The 16151-nt window shown below is 44.7% G+C and overlaps 1 protein-coding gene across 3 annotated transcripts in view; it reads right to left on the bottom strand.

Moving 5' to 3' along the window:
• Window positions 1–16151, bottom strand: part of CUX1 (cut like homeobox 1) — a 285607-nt gene that overhangs the window by 145194 nt on the left and 124262 nt on the right. For all 3 annotated transcript variants that reach the window (XM_082493164.1, XM_082493162.1, XM_082493163.1), the window contains exon 4: window positions 11171–11249. In XM_082493164.1, coding sequence (XP_082349290.1) covers window positions 11171–11249 — 79 coding nt within the window. The remainder of the gene's footprint in view (window positions 1–11170; window positions 11250–16151) is intronic.

The raw sequence follows: 16151 nt of genomic DNA, 5'->3' as shown, positions 1-16151 counted from the left end.
AGTCCACTTGTTGCATCCCGTACCCACAGAGCGGCCCTCTGCACCACGTGTTGGTACGCAGCCCGGCATGTCTGGATCCAATCCCCGATAACGCTTCCTCCATGCTACCATACCAGAAACAATAACTGCCATAGTTTAAAACCAGTATCCGCAAAGCCTGTTCCTGCCCTTACTGCCCAATGAATTGCCCTTTTGGTGCCATTTCACAAGCAGCTCCCCGAGCACGTCCCTGCGCTCACCGCTGTGACACACCACACCGGTCCCCTTCCAGACGAGCTTCTGTCCTCATAAGGAGGTGGACGGGCACGTCTCAATGAACGCAGCCGTGAAAAAAAGACGGTTACAAATGTAACGCAATTTTTATAGCAGTTAATACTTCACATCAAACAAGCTGGTGCAATGCAGCTGCAGTAACACCTCTCAGACGACATACATCCCCGATGAGAGCGCTTTTTTGAACAGCATTGCAAGAGAAACAATTTGTTGTTGTTATTGCTGCATATACATGTAAACTACATATTTTAAGACCAATTTTAAAAGGACCACAAAGACAGATGTCACCAAAACAGAGGCTGTGGCTGCCCCATCCCTGGAGGCGTTCAAGGCCAGGTTGGACGGGGCTTGGAGCAACCTGGGCTGGGGGGAGGTGGCCCTGCCCACGGGGGATGGAACGAGATGAGCTTTAAGGTCCCTTCCAACCCCAGCCACTCTGTGACTCTATGATGATTCTACGAAAACAGCACCTGAGGTGAGGAGCCGGGGGCAGCCCCTGGCCACCCGCAGCCCCACGCTGCTCACACCAGCCCCAGCCCCGGACGTGTCACAGGACTATCGATGACCAGCTCAACTTCCAAAATGAGTTTCGCTTAACAAAAAAAACCCCAACCAACCAACCCACCCACCCGCCCACCCACCCATTCCTCCCTCATTCTGCAAGCTGGAAAAAGACACAGATCTTAATAATTCAATATAAGTGTTTACACAAAGAGCCCGGTGGGTCCCCCGTCATTAGGCAGCGATGAATGCACCCCCTTGTGAGCGCGGCCGCGCCGCTGACATCACGCTCCCGCCTGCCTTACTTTTCGCCAGGGCACTCTAGGCTAATGTAATCATACGATTACATAATTAACCCAGCTGTCTCATTAAGAAAATCAACTGGAATTCAGGGCATAATTAGTCATACAGCAATTAGCATGCTGATGAGCAACTGATGAAAAGCTGTCTCGATATAGAGTATGCCGGGACCACCCTCGCTATTGAGGAAGAGGGGGGAAAAGCCCACCTCGGCTCCGGGAGAACCGGCTCGGGGGGGGGGGGGGGGGGGATGTTCCAACCCCCCCTCTGGGTGTTCGACCCCCCCCACCCCCGCCCCGGAGTGTTCCAACCTCCCCCCGGCCGCCGTGGCTTCGATGCGGAGCCGCTTCCCGAAGAGACCGGGACCGGGTTCCCCCCCGCCGCCCTTCGAGCCGACGGGGGGGACCGACGGGGGGGACCGACGGGGGGGACCGACGGGGGGGACCGACGGGGGGGACCGACGGGGGGGTGGGCTGCGGGGTGTGTGTGTGTGTGGGGGGGGATATTCACCGCATGAAGTGGAAAAACTATGTCATTGTTTAAATGTACAGTTTACAGAGCACTGCGGCCAACTACCCTCTCGCTCCATATATCTCTCTATATCGTTTTTTAGGAACACGGCGGCTCTACCCGCACACCGGGCCCGGCCAGGCCGGGGCGAGCGGGGCGCTGCCGGGGACCGGCGGGAGAGCGGCAATGCCCGGCCTGGATGGCGCGGGGCGGATCGGGACGCAGCCCCGGGGCTGCCCGCAGCGGGCACCGAGCGGTCCGGGCTGCGCGGCCGGCGGTGGGGAGGGGGGGGAGAGCGGCAATGCCCGGAGTGGATCGCGCGGGGCGGATCGGGAGGCAGACCCCGGAGCAGCGCCCGGCGGCGGCGGGGGGGGGGGGATGCTTACACGGTCCGAGGCCACCACAGCCACCGAACCGTTCCCCGGCAGGCTGCGACGCGTCTCAGGGGCTGCAAAAGTCTCCGGTGCCCGGCTCTTCCCCGCCCGGGGCCGGCAGGCCCATCGCTTTTCTGCTTATTGGTAAAAATGCGTTCATCTGCTATCTGAAAATGGAGCTCCCGAAAAGACTTTTCCAAAACAAAGGACTTTTCCTAAATGCCCTCCTCCCCTCTTCGTTACAGGCCTGTAACGCTGGCAACGCTAAGAAAGCAAGTTATGAAACAGTGCCAGAACTACAGGGGCAATTAATATTTTATATCGCTTGGAAACGTGTTTCCTAAGGTTGGGAGCTAAAAATAATTCATCGAAGGCAACGCGTTTCTTTCAACAAGCCTGTATTTCTGTTGCCTAAACCTCACCGTAAGCAAAGCCTTCTTCGGGAGCGCTCGCAAGAAACGCCCACGCAAAATGATAAGGGAGGGAGGGGGAAAAAAAAAATCCTCCTTAACACAACTTCATTAATGTGATTTTAACTTAAAAAAAAAAAAAAAACCAGAAGTGCAGCTCTGCCGTCACAATACTTTCATGCCCAAGTCAAAGAGTTTTTGACTTTCTAAAGGCGCTCTGCAGGGCAGGGCTCCTTCGGAGACGGGAAGAGCAGGGAGATGCTCCGTGGGCTTTTGCTGCAGTAAGTGCTTTCTTGGGAGGCTGCGTATCTGAAAATAACCTGAAAACGTGTTTTTAGAAAAAATAATAATTACATTGTAGCTTTTGAATATTCAAACACCTCACAGCACACTTAATTAATTCATTAATTACTCCCCAGAAATTTCAGGGGTAAATTGAAATAGCCTAGAGAGACCGAGACAAAGATTTCGTGGAATAAATGATAGCTTTCCTCCTTTTCCCCTATGACTCTGGTAGCCCAGGGACAGAAGAGTTATAGCCGTAATTCCGTTTGAAACAAAGCTCATCATCTCTCCAACTCCTCACTTCATAAAAAACATGAAAAGGTTCTTCCTTCAATCAAGAATTATACATATTTTCTTACTCCCCCGTCCCACGGGACTGGGATGTCTCTCTTCCTTTTATTTTTTTTCCACTTTTTTACAGCATTCTCCTCACCCTCCTGCTGTCAGAGCATTTTGGAAGGGCTGTACCAGGGAATCCAAAGCACCCACAAGAGTGGGTGAGGGACTCCCATTTTCCTTACTAGCAAAAAAAAAAAAAAAAAGCAGAATCCCAAATTCTGCTGACCTCTGAAAGCAGTAAAGCAGCGCAGCAATCCTGATGCGACCCCTCCGTGTGGGGATGGGGGGAAGTGGCAGCAAACCGGCGCCTTTCCTCCCCATTAATCACGAGAAACCTCCTCCGCGGCGGCACTCTCCAATGCTTGCGGGGCTAAGTGAAGTGGTGCGAGATGGTATACAGCCAATTTGACCACAATCACATAGATCCCTTTGTCAAAATGTGGTTCTTAGATCTTGTGGGCTATTATTTAAAAACATCCTGTATTTACCTACCAATTCTAGAATGCCGGAAAGATGCTCTGGCCCTGCCCCAGCTTACGAGATGCATCCCTACCCTAGAACCCAAAAAAGTCATATAATGCAGAGTAAATTATTTGACTCCTTAATGAATTGCATTGCAGTTTCCCCTTTTTCAAAGGGGTTACCAAAATAAATCCTCAGAAAAGTTTTTAATATTAAAAGTGGGGTATGCATAATAGGTGACAGTATTTTATCGCACTATAATATGTCAGCCGAAAAAGGACCTAATGAGTTACAAGAGAAGCCACTGCAACTGAAAATGCTCCAATTTGATCGTTAATGTTCTAATAATGGCTGAAGACGTTGGAATTTACTGCTCACACACTGAGCTGTGCAAAGCAAAGGACAGTACAGAAAATCACTTGTACTCGAAGTTTCATTTCTCCTACTCTGAGATTATAAAAAGAAAAAAGAACCTTCCGCTACGTTTGAAAGCATTTCTGCCACAACCATCCCTTCTTTCTCCTAAAAGCTTCTGAACAGACTTAGCACTAAACCCTCTGAAAGCTAGGGTTTATTCTAATTCCAGTTCACATTCCTGCAACCGAGAAAGTCCAATATTCCCCATCACACCCACAGGCTGCCTCTTTTACTCCGAATATGTGGCACGGCTCCGGTCACCGGGGTTAGGGCAGCTCTAACTCCACTCCCCGAAGCAACAGCTTTCGGAGGGTGCTGCAGTTACAACCTCCAGGTGGACGCAAGCAGTGCCCGCAGGGATTATCTTCTCTCTTCTAGGGCACATTCTTCCTGCTTCTGTTCATTGCATCCGTCCCCTTATCTGCACCTCCCCTCTTCCTTCCGTGCCTCCAGCCTACCAAGTAAAATAGGGCTTGACAACCACACAATAAATTTTTTAAAGTGTATGCTTTAGGGATATTTCTTCCTCCGAATATTTATTCCAGCTTACAAATTCCTTACAAAGGAATTTATCCGATTATTAATTCAACGAGAAAAAAAACAAAGAAAAAAGTATGTGATCAGACAAGCCCAATTTCAAGCCACATATCCAGGTAACAGAGCTATTTTCAGATATTTTGCCATCAGTTTCAAAACATAAGGATAAAGTGAATGAATACGAAAGATGCAAATTGGCCAGGACTTTGCACTTCATCTGAAAGTAACTGCGCAATGCCAACAGTACGCCCTACCAGCGTGCGTTCATCCCGTACAGACCCCAAACTGTATTTTACGCTGTGTCTCTGAATTCAAACCCCAGAGGGAAGGAGGCTGAAGTGATCATGAGCTACTTCTGCATTCCTCAGCGCTGGACTACCCGAGGGCTGGAGCAGCATCCCAGGCGATTCAGACCATTACGGAAAATAAAATGCCAGCAGCCACCGACCCTACCGAAACGCTGCTCAACCCCCCCCCCCCCGTCCACAGCCCTGTCCCTCTCACCCCCACCCCTGGCATGTCTTTGGGCAGAGGTCTGCAGAACAGCTTGGGAAAAATCACCAATGTCTACAGTCCCTAATTTTTTACTGTACTGACTTCTCTTCCAGACCCAGCTTCCAGAACTGGGGCATTTTTCATATGTTTATGCAACTTCGTTTTTTTTTTACCTGGTCTAAAGGTGATGGTGAAACATGAAGGATTTTGTCTTCAGAGGGGATACAGTCACAAGCTAAATCGCTGCCTGCAGCCACAGAGATTTACCGCCTTTCACTCTTTCAAGTATCAACTATGCTCAATTTTCTCAGATTTTCAAGTGTGTTTAGAAAGATACCCTACTGCTCTGTTTGAGGGGGTGTCTGCACTACTTCCGTTGCCCACGGGCAAGTTCTTTTTGGTGCCTTTCCTCCTTAGACTACTCACTGTAATACTGTTTTCCCTCTAAGGTGGAGAAAAGGCACACATTACAAATACACATTTCCCTTGTAAAGTTAGGGGCAGCAAGAATATAAGCCTTTTCATTTTATGTGTCTATCTTCAATTTTATTCAAATGTATTTTATTTGGAAAGCGGTGACCATTTTGACACGTTATTTACAAACCAGGACCTGCTTAAAGTTTCTCACAGTTTGTAACGCTACGAAACTTTTCTCAAAAATTGTTCTTGCCGATCAGTCTCAGTATATCACAAACTCAGGGGATACTATAATCCGATCTTGCTCTTTAGACGGAGTTTTGCCAAACAATTAACAATTAGCCCAATGAAGAGTGGCCTGAGGATTAACTTTTTCAAATTATGTTTTTAGTACTCTACTTTGGGATATGCTTAACATAGTCCCCTGGAGCGAACCTCATTTTCCTTCTCCCCTCTTTACATCTCTCCTAAATTCACCTTCAACCAGCTCTTCTCTCCGGGCACAAACGGCTGGGTGTGCTTAGCTTGGGATTTAAGCACACCATGCGACTTCGAGATCATCTGGGTACGTAAAAGTCTACACAGCCTTTCTGCTGTCGGGGCTGGCATTAATATGCTTTCTGCTTAACGTTACACTTTACAAAAAAATCCGAACAAACCACGTAACGTATATAAATACAACAACTTCATACGCATTCATCACCTCCAACATAAGCAGCAGATGATTTTACTGGAAAGAAAAAAATAAATAATCAAACCCGTTTTTCTTTTTTATCCCCTTTAACCTCAGAACATTGATCAAGTACACTTTAAATGGAATTCTCCTCTTAGCCCAAACAGCAACACAAGTCTGCAGAGTCTTGCTAAATTGTAAATAATCACAAGCAAATGGAGCGATAGCAATAAACACTTCATCTCACACTGGTGTTAGCCTGGGCTCTGTGGCGAAGGAATGAAGCTCTCATTATGAGCAAGAAACAAATTTTCATTTCTGCCTTCCGAAGTTATTCGCTAACGCTTATTTTGTGTTTTACTGATTACTTCTTTTAAAAGAAGTTTGTGTTTACTCAGCTAAATCATCCCTTGGAAAAAGAAAGCCCTGTGCAGGGCAGTTTGAATTTGGAAGGCTGAAGGGTGACTAGATGTAAACAAAAATACTATGTGTAATGCTGGGAGTGTGCAAAACTCTCCGGGAACTCGCCTGCTTCTCCTTCAAACCCCTTAGTAAGACACAGCCCCCATGGCAGGGCGCGCAATTTATGACGGCAAGGAGTAAGGGAAAGATAAAATTTCCACTTCAGCCATTTTTCGTTGTTATTGCTTTTAATTGTTTTGACAGGGCACACTAAAAAAAAACCAAATATTTCTTCTTTTTACCCTCTCTGTTATTTTACACTTTCCGTAGATAGCGGGTCCCTCTGAGCTAAAAAACACATCACGCATATTATGTACCACCAGACTTATGGCAAATCTCATCACAACACTGACTGTGAAGAGGCTCCGATAAAAAGACACATACATCCCCTTTTACGCTGTGAGAGTCGTTTAGTTTCTTGATGAGAAAATTCCCATTAAGCCAAAACGAATACCATTTATGGCTCAACCCTAGAAGGCTGCACAGCCCCCACCAAACCAAGAGCAAGTATTTCACACTAACCTACCCTGATTCTCAAACATGTACACGCTGAAAAAGAGCAGCACTTTTTCCTCTTACATTTGCAGAGGGTACAACCGAGATGCGATCCCGTGCCTCAAGTGGCACAGCAGAGCGCGAGGGTTGGGACCAGGCTGTGCGCAGCGGAGTGCGGAGGGCAGGCAGCCGCGGTGCCTGCGGAGGAGCTGGGTGCCGCCGGCACTGCTGCGCCCACAGCCCGGGCACCCCACCGGGACCCGGCCGTAAGGGGAGAAGCAGGAAGGAGACGAGCTTTCGGGTTCTCCTCTTTGGCGGCAGGCTCTTAGCAGCGTTGCAAAAGATACACACTCAGCTTTTATAGGAAAACGCCCACTGAACCCAAACTTGGTTTAGTTGTTGCCACATCAAGATAGCAGATTTTCTGTTTAAAGGCAGAATTCTTTCGTCTTTGCCTACGCAGGAGCTGCGCTTAACAGGAGCAATACTGAAAACTGAGCAAATCCAACTGTGGCATTGTGCAGTAACGGCACAATAATAAAGACAGAGCATAAAGTGAAACTCTGTTTAACCAGTTTATCCACATACTGTCATCTGGCATTCACTCGGGGCCTCCACATTTTAATTTTTACTTGAAAATTACAGTGAAATTTTTAAAAAGTTTTTAAAAAATTAAGTAGTGAATACCGTTCCTTTTTAAAAGAAAAATATTTATTTTTTATTAATTTATATTTTAATTTTTATTAATTTATATTTTAATGCTTAACATTTTCCTTTCAAAGCTTTAGGAAAACAGTATTACAACTATACTGTTTCTGCAAGGCAGCCCTGCTCCTCCACACACTTCCACAACAGGGCTCCGATTTCCCTTGAAGTGTTTGCAAGATTCAGACCCTAAAAGGCAAAGGTGCTAACATAATACGTGTATTTTATAAAAAACAGAGAGAAAGAAATCTTGTGCAGATGGAAGAAAGCTTCCGCAAAATACAGACCCAACCTCCCTTTACTTCAAAATAAATATATTCACATTATTTTTAAAGGTAAGTTGTGACAACCTTGTTGATTAGTGCAATTCATGTGGCAGCGTTCACTTTTCTCTAGCTCTCTACTGCATACTGAAAATAAGGCAATTAAATGAGAAAATTAATTCCATTAATTAAAAATGTTCAGTCTCAAGCAAGACAGAATGATCTGAGTGAGAATTATAGCTGTATAAACGTACATAAAGCAAAATGTTTTCCTTGACACGTACTTTCCTTTAGGAAGGCTAAATTTTGCAGCAGAAACCAACGATAACGCTATTTTAACTGTATCATGAAGCTGGAGAGAGATGTGAAAAGGTCTGTTTTATCTTTTAAAGAGAACCCCCCTGACGTACATAGGAAAATTTACAAGTAAAATACCACCCTTCCCACAAATTCCTTACTGGTGAGCCTGAGTGAAAACTCTGGTCAAGTCAGGAAAGAAAATCATTAAACATAGCTGAATCCATAAAACGCCATAGCTGGAGTTTCAATACAGATCATTTTATAGTGAAATTAAAATAGAAGCCCTTTTTAATTATATAAAGTGTGCACATTATTACTGAGGAGAGGAATACATGCTTTCCTCAAGAACCATAAAATTGGCTGCCGGGAATTAGACTTCGGCTGCAATTATTATATGGTCCTATAAAGGATATTGAAAGCCTGATAAAATTGCACCCTTGTCATGTAACAGTGATGCTTAATGCTAAATAACCACTCCACAGCATTCCAGTCATAGCTTTCTCAAAACATCATAGCTCCCCTCTCACACCGAAAAGAAAACATAGCAGGATTTTGCAGCTAAAAGTATACCTAAATATTTGAAATACCAAATGGACAGGTCAAAAGATATGTAAAGCCACACAGAGGCACACCACCACATGTGATAAATGAATACTGATGCTCTTTTAGAAAGGAAAGCCCTCCACAGATACATACCCCTTGTAAAAGTCTACATACAACGAGAAGGAAAGAGAAAAACCCAATACAATGAAGCAAGCCCCTAACTGCGTACGCCTAACTCAGCCCTACCACGGCGTGACGAATACCAGTGCCATACATTCCTAATGGCTGTTTTCTTTTTCATTGCAGTACGTGTTGTAAACGGTGAGTATTTGTTCCGCCTCCAGAGGCTACAGGGGACTGGCCGGACTGCTGCTCCAGAACCTGGAATTTGCTTTCAGCAACAGGAGCACGCTCCTCCTGTGCCTCTCAGGCCTGCAGATACAGCAGGGGACTAAAACCTCTAGATATTTCTAATCCCACAGACTCCGTCGCACTCACAACGGTGCCAGGCCGAAATTTTTACATGTAGTAAGAATATCCAAGAAATATTTCCCTGACACATAACATAAGGCATGCGCAGGGGAAGGCTGGACAAGAGCGAGATTGTGGCGTGTGGAAGAAGGGGTGTAAATTTTGCTCTTGCAAATGAAGGAAAAGAGAAAATTCCTTTTCCTACAAAGACGTACTGACAAAGTCCCTCGCTGCTTAGAGCCTACAGCATGGGTGGGATACATGTCCAGCCTACTCTGCAAGCTTCGGTTTGACTCGGCCGTTCCAGTCCCCGCACCTGCAATAATGCCAGGCTTCAGAAAAAAACCTCCGCAGAAGAGCATGAAAAGGATCCCACACAGCTTTTGTTTGACACGACTGCTCAGTGGTGAAAAGAAACAGACCGTTAGGAATCAAACCTACCCGCCTCCCAAACCAGGGCGGGGAAGGAGCACCCCGGCCTGCGTCAGCGCAGAGACGGAGGGGCCGCAGCTTCTCCCCTTAGCGTTGGATGGCGGCCTTGCAGCCTGCGGGCCATGTCGGGTGGGTTTCTCAGAGGGGCTGCCTTCCCGACGCAGAGCCGTGAGAGCCCGTGCCGTGGCCACGCCGCTCGCGCCAGCGCAAACCGCCCGCACCCCGCGGGCAACGCTCAGGAGCCTCCCCGCGTCCCCCGTCCCTTCCCACCGCACGGGCCGGCGGGCGAAGGAAGCCCTTCACCTACGGAACGTTACTAAGAAGACTATGAGCAGGAAACAAGGAAACAAAACCTCCCAGGGCATAGCTGATCAACCTAAAAACTCCATTTCTGAGGCACTCGTGGTCTAGGATGAGCAGGGTAAGTCCCTGCATCTCCCCACGCACGCGGCACTTAACGCAGCGGGAACTGGCCACCGGGCACTACTCGACTATAAATGTGAAAGCATAAAAAATATATGTTAGCTCTGACTAAATGTCTGAAAAACAGCGACCTTTTAACCTGTTAAGCTGTAAACAAAACATTACAAAATTAATTTTTATTTGAAGCGGGCATGAAATGTGCTGCTTAAAAGGTAAAGCAAGTAAAGATTAGGGTGCGCTTTGCAATGAGGCCTTAAAAGCCTTTAGAAGTATTAATTATATCTCATAACCTCTCTTGAGGTAAGTGTTTTGCATATTATGTATAATGTCAATGTTTTATAAAAGTATAAAAAAATTACATGCACACACAGTCATATGCCAACAGCTCAGTCAGGCCAAGATTTGGAAGTGGAGAGTTGGACTCCTAATGCCCTCTCATCCCTGGGTACAGTTGCAAAAAGAAAAATCTGTTCAGACAGTATTTATCTACCATTGGGGAAAACAAAACAAAACAAAACAAATCAACTCCCAAAATGTACACAGAAATCAACTGGAAACTTCTGATGCCAAACACAAAAGGAAAGTTGAAAACACATACATTAAAGGCCTTTGAATAAAATTCATGATCACACTTACACTGAACAGAACTGAAATTTGGTAGGGATTCACTTTTCGCTGAGGAGCTTTTTCTTTCTTTCTTTTTTTTTTTTTGAAGATAAGAAAATTTTTCTCTGTCCTTTAAAAGTACAAATATTGCTGCTTCTTGATGAAGCTTCAAGATGCATCTTTTTTGTTAAAAATGTCTGAACCCTCTAATAAACAAATTACTGAGAATCACACAATATTGTAATAATATAAAATGATTCATACAAACATTAAAATGTAAATGAAACAAAGTTTTAAGAGAAGTCATGAAATGTGCCTTAGTCACAGTTCTTTCCATTAGAAATAATACTGAAGCATATCCATTTCAGAATAAAGACATTGCATGTATTTACCTTATCAAAGGTAGAAAAAATGCCCAGTAGCATTCACATGAACATAAGCCATCTGTTTTTGAGAATAAGGAAATAATTTGCTTACCTGGAACATCAATTAATCTCTTATAAACATTCAAGAAGGCTGCCTCTGCTTCTTTGCTTCTTTTACCCAATGCGTCAATCTAAAAGGGGTGATGAGAAAAGAAGGCTTTTAGACTTGTTCCAATACAAACTCTTACACTCAGAGCTATAAAAACAAATTAATATATTTCATATAAAACTAGTTAATACATAAAAAGGGAATTTGAGTCTCCTGTGTACCGCTCCTACAGAAGCAGCCTTGCAAGAGCATTCGACACATCTGTACTGAATGTATTTAAAGTCCTGTTTCAGCACAATAGTAAGCATCAATATTTTTATGAACACTACTGTCTATTGCGATTCTTTACTTTAAATCTTTATAAAAAGCATGGTGTTTGCCAGACAAGTTCTCTCCTCAACAACCGTCTTCCTTTACCACTTATTAAGATCCAACGCAACAAACGGGAACCGCATGCACTTGTGATGTCACGCTCTGCCTTTATTGTGACAAATACATTTTTCTATTATTTCCACTAAGCCTGTGAAAGGATGAAAAGATGTACTTGGTGGGTACCCTGTGATACTTAACACTAAACAACTGTGAATCTTCTAGACGCAAATAATTTTTTTAATAAAGCCCAGGCAGAGCCCCCCAGTCTGTCCTCTCTCGGACCCCGAGCTCAAGCCAGGCTCCTCTCCCCAGCGTCTGCGTATGCGCAGTGCCGACCTGCGCAGCTGCCTGCCCAGGTGAGGGAAGATACTACCTCACACAATCTGTTCTCTTCCTCTAAATCTGTATGTCTGTCTAAAACTTCACTTCAGAAGGAGATGCAGTGTTATGGCTCTGAGAATAAAATACTTTTTCCGCAACAACTTTTTTTTTTGGTAAACATGTATTTTCCTAACCTACTAGAAAACAGAGGATTTACAATTACTAAATATTGACAAAAAGCAACCAAACCAGCCCACGACCAGGTCCATTGAATTAATTACGCCAAAGCAGAAACAGACAGAAAGGGAAACAGGAAAGCCTGACACGGTCCCGCGGCTGCTTACCAAAATCAGGAAACTAAAAGTATGGAGATTATCATTCCCATATTTTAATAAAAAGTATGGAAGGATCTGCAGAACTACGGATACAAAGACCTGACATAAATTCTTCTGTGTGTTCGAAAAGCAGTTAATATTATGAAACCATTTAAAGGGGTGTTCGTCAACATGTACTAAAAAAGGAAGGTCCTGTCTGAAAAACGTCCTTGAATTCTTTCACGACGTTATTGATTTGGTAGATAAGGCAGAAACAATGGGCAGCATTTACTGTATCTGTATTTCAGGAAAGTATCTGATATTTTATTATAGGGGAGGGAGATTTGCAGAACTGGAAAGCGTCGGGGAGGCCGAGGGTGCCAGGGAAGGGAAGGGGCGCAGGGAGGAGGAGGGATACACAGGAGGGTTCTGCGGCGTCAGGTTTGGTGCCGCTTCTGTTCACTTTAGACAAAAAATGACTGTGCGATGGGAAGGATTTGGGGGGAAGAAAATGAAAAAAAAAAAAAAGGCAAGCCTACAATGTAGATGATTAAAATAATGGAGGGAGTCAGAGGCAAAGTGCACAGGAGCGGAGCGCAGGAGCGCCACGTGACGCGTATAGATTAGTCTTCTGGCTGATAAGTGACTTGTAGAGATCATTACAGAGAGGATTAAGGCCAGAAAACCAAAGGACAAGGACAATTGTAGAAATTATACAGACGCACAATGCACAACGCGTAAACCAAGAAAAGACTCGAGGGGAGGGGTCAAGGAAGAAAATAAGGACACCGAAAGCATCTGCCCAGCGCTTGGCAGCAGCAGTGAAATCTTGAGAGATGTGCCGAGAAGCTGTATAGAGACAAGTTATTGTAACACAGCACAAGGCTGTGTTTGGAGAAACCAACCAAATTCCTATTTTGCTTACATCTCCCCAAAATCTGGATTAATTTATGTAGCTTGGTAGAGGTGTAGCGTAACCGAAAGCTGATCTATTTGCAACTTATCAATTAAAAAAAGGAAAAAAAAAGATAGATATTGGAAAGACGATAAACAAGCAGCTGCAGCCAAAGTGATGGAGGATGTGGAGAGCAGATATAAATTCCCAAGAAATGCTGTCCATACTTGTCGTTTAGAGTTTACCAAGAAAGGCTACGGAAAGGCACTGGAATCTCACAGGGCATGTGACGTGCGGGAGAGAGAGGGATTGATGGTTGTGAATAACCCATTTATTAATTTGAATTCAAGCAATCACAGATGGACCGATGCTCATTAGGGAATGAGAACATAAGTAATTCGGTTAGAACATTTTCACACAAAGAGTATTTGAAATTAGAATATGGAACAAACTGCCAAAGGCAGAGAGGCACCGGGTAGTGTAAATCAATGCTTGGGAGTATCAGACACCGTTTGTGAACGGGCGAGAAAGGAGGGGGCAGCCATCAGAAAGACTTCTACAGTTGAGATATTTCATGGGTACATAAAGACAGACTTGGAAGGCCAAAGCACACCATATGTTACACTTCTGGACTTTAACGTTCCCACATACAATTTTCTCTCGCTGCTGCTCAGCAGAGTACAGCCAAATTTAAATTACTATTATTAAATACAATTAGCATTACAGAACTGATTCTGTACTGTATTACGAAAAATTCATTTGCCCCTTTTACAAAAACCAAAGCATTTAAAATGCTTGCATTTCTCCAAAATAACAGGATGGATTTGTTTTCCTATTACTTTTTTTCAGATTTTAGTAAAGGGCATGTACTTATATTGTCCCTAAGTATTACAAAAAGTATGGTTTATTCACTCCTCACCAGTTACATAGTGATTGAAATATAAAACAGAATTGAAACAACATCTTCCAAGTAGTTCAGAGACTTTCCGATGGAAGCAGTTTGTAAATCACAGGACCTTTCACACTTTTTTTCCCCCGCTAAATTCAGAACCAGAATTCCTAACAATCCCACCAGGCAGAAAGAATTTTTTATGTTTTAGTTGTTAAAAAAACAAACAGTGAATCTGTCTGGTTTAAAGGTCTATTAAAAATGAGCACCACAACTATTTTATATCTTAAAATAAAATTTAGAAAAAGCACCATGACAACTTTAACTGGAATAAAAAAAATAAGTATTCCAGCTTCCAGCTGCGTAAGGAAATATGGAATGAAGACGACATCAAAAATAGCAAAATATAAATGAAGTCCAGAAACAGAAGAAACAGAGCACTGAAATGACACGGAAGAAAGTATTTGGAAGTTCACTGAAAATTTTTCAAATCGAAGTCAAATTGGTTCGGGAGCCAACAAGGATGAGCTGCAACCAGCTCACATTAAAACAGTTGAACTACATTATAAAACTCTCGCTTAACATTTTTATTTGACTTTAAAAACTTCAGGAACCCTGAAAGAAGTCAACTTATAATTACACTAGTGTAGTCTTGACACGAGCTTAGCTCCAAATCTTAATTTATCTAAACCAGGCCCCATTATGTCTTCTCTGACTAGAAAGAAACAACAGTGACCTCTGTATTCCCCACCACCCCCATAAACATATGTTCACTTTTAAGTTTTGGCATACTATTTGTCTTGATAATACCACTGGCGCTATACTGAGATAACAGAAATGAGACACTAGGAATCCTCCCTCCTTAGCACACTCTTCATCTTTAAAATATCACCGGAGCTATATGGAGGGAGCCGCAGCGAGACACTGGTGTGAGAGCAGTCCTCCCTTTATCCACCTTATTTTTCCAGGCCAAGCACTTTCAGGAGGTGTTGCTCGGGGTACCAACTTCAGCCCGGAGGCTGAATGACACCCTGCCCCTCCATAATACCTGGACAGGCTGGAGAGCTGGGCAGAGAAGAACCTAATGAGGTTCAACAAAAGCAAGTGCAAGGTCCTGCACCTGGGGAAGAAGAATGCTAGGCACCAGTACAGGTTAGGGGCGGACCTGCTGGGAAGTAGCTCGGAGGAGAAGGATCTGGGGGTCGTGGTAGACAGTAAATTATCCATGGCCCACCAATGTGCCCTTGTCGCCAAAAAGGCCAATGGAATCCTGGGCTGCATCGGGAAGAGTGTGGCCAGTAGTAGGTCGAGGGAGGTCATTCTCCCCCTCTACTCTGCACTGGTGAGGCCACAACTGGAATACTGTGTCCAGTTTTGGGCTCCCCAGTTCAAGAGGGACAGGGAACTGCTGGAGTGAGTCCAGCGAAGAGCAACTAAGATGATGAAGGGATTGGAGCATCTCCCTTATGAGGAAAGGCCGAGAGCGCTGGGACTCTTTAGCCTGGAGAGGAGAAGGCTGAGGGGAGACCTTATTATGGCATACAAGTACCTAAAGGGTGGGCTGAAGGAGGATGGAGCCAGGCTCTTTTCAATGGTTCCAAGTAACAGGACGAGGGGCAATGGGCACAAGTTAGAACATAGGAAGTTCCGTTCAAATACACGGAAAAACTTCTTTACGGTTCTGGTGACAGAGCACTGGCACAGGCTGCCCAGGGAGGTTGTGGAGTCCTGTCCTCTGGAGATTTTCAAGACCCGCCTGGATGCAGTCCTGAGTAATGTGCTCCGGGCAATCCTGCTCTGGCAGGGGAGTGGGACTAGATGATCTCTAGAGGTCCCTTCCAACTCTGAAAATTCTGTGATTCTGTGATAATCATCTTTCTCCATCTCGCCCGGGAAGCCCTCCTTGGTCTGCTCCCGTTCTCCACTGTCAGAATGACAATTGGTTGCCCAATGCTGCTGGCACACTGCTCCCGTAGCAGGGATAGCTGATTTTAGGAATGCTTGGTCACAGTCTAATATCTACTACACCTGGCTAAAATATCATCATTGAAATCAGCGGTTTTATCTCCACATTTAGGTAAGCACCATAAATCTGGTCACCTATGTCAGGGAAGATGCTGAATATTCAGTTTTAGCTGAACATTGCCTCTTTCCTTTTCAGCTATGTCCAGTCAAATCCAAAAACACAGAAGT

Source organism: Vanellus vanellus (genome assembly GCF_965231255.1).
Source record: "Vanellus vanellus genome assembly, chromosome: 19".
NCBI lineage: Eukaryota > Metazoa > Chordata > Aves > Charadriiformes > Charadriidae > Vanellus > Vanellus vanellus.
The sequence above is the reverse complement of the archived record's forward strand: the minus strand, read 5'-3'. Positions and strand labels throughout refer to the sequence as shown.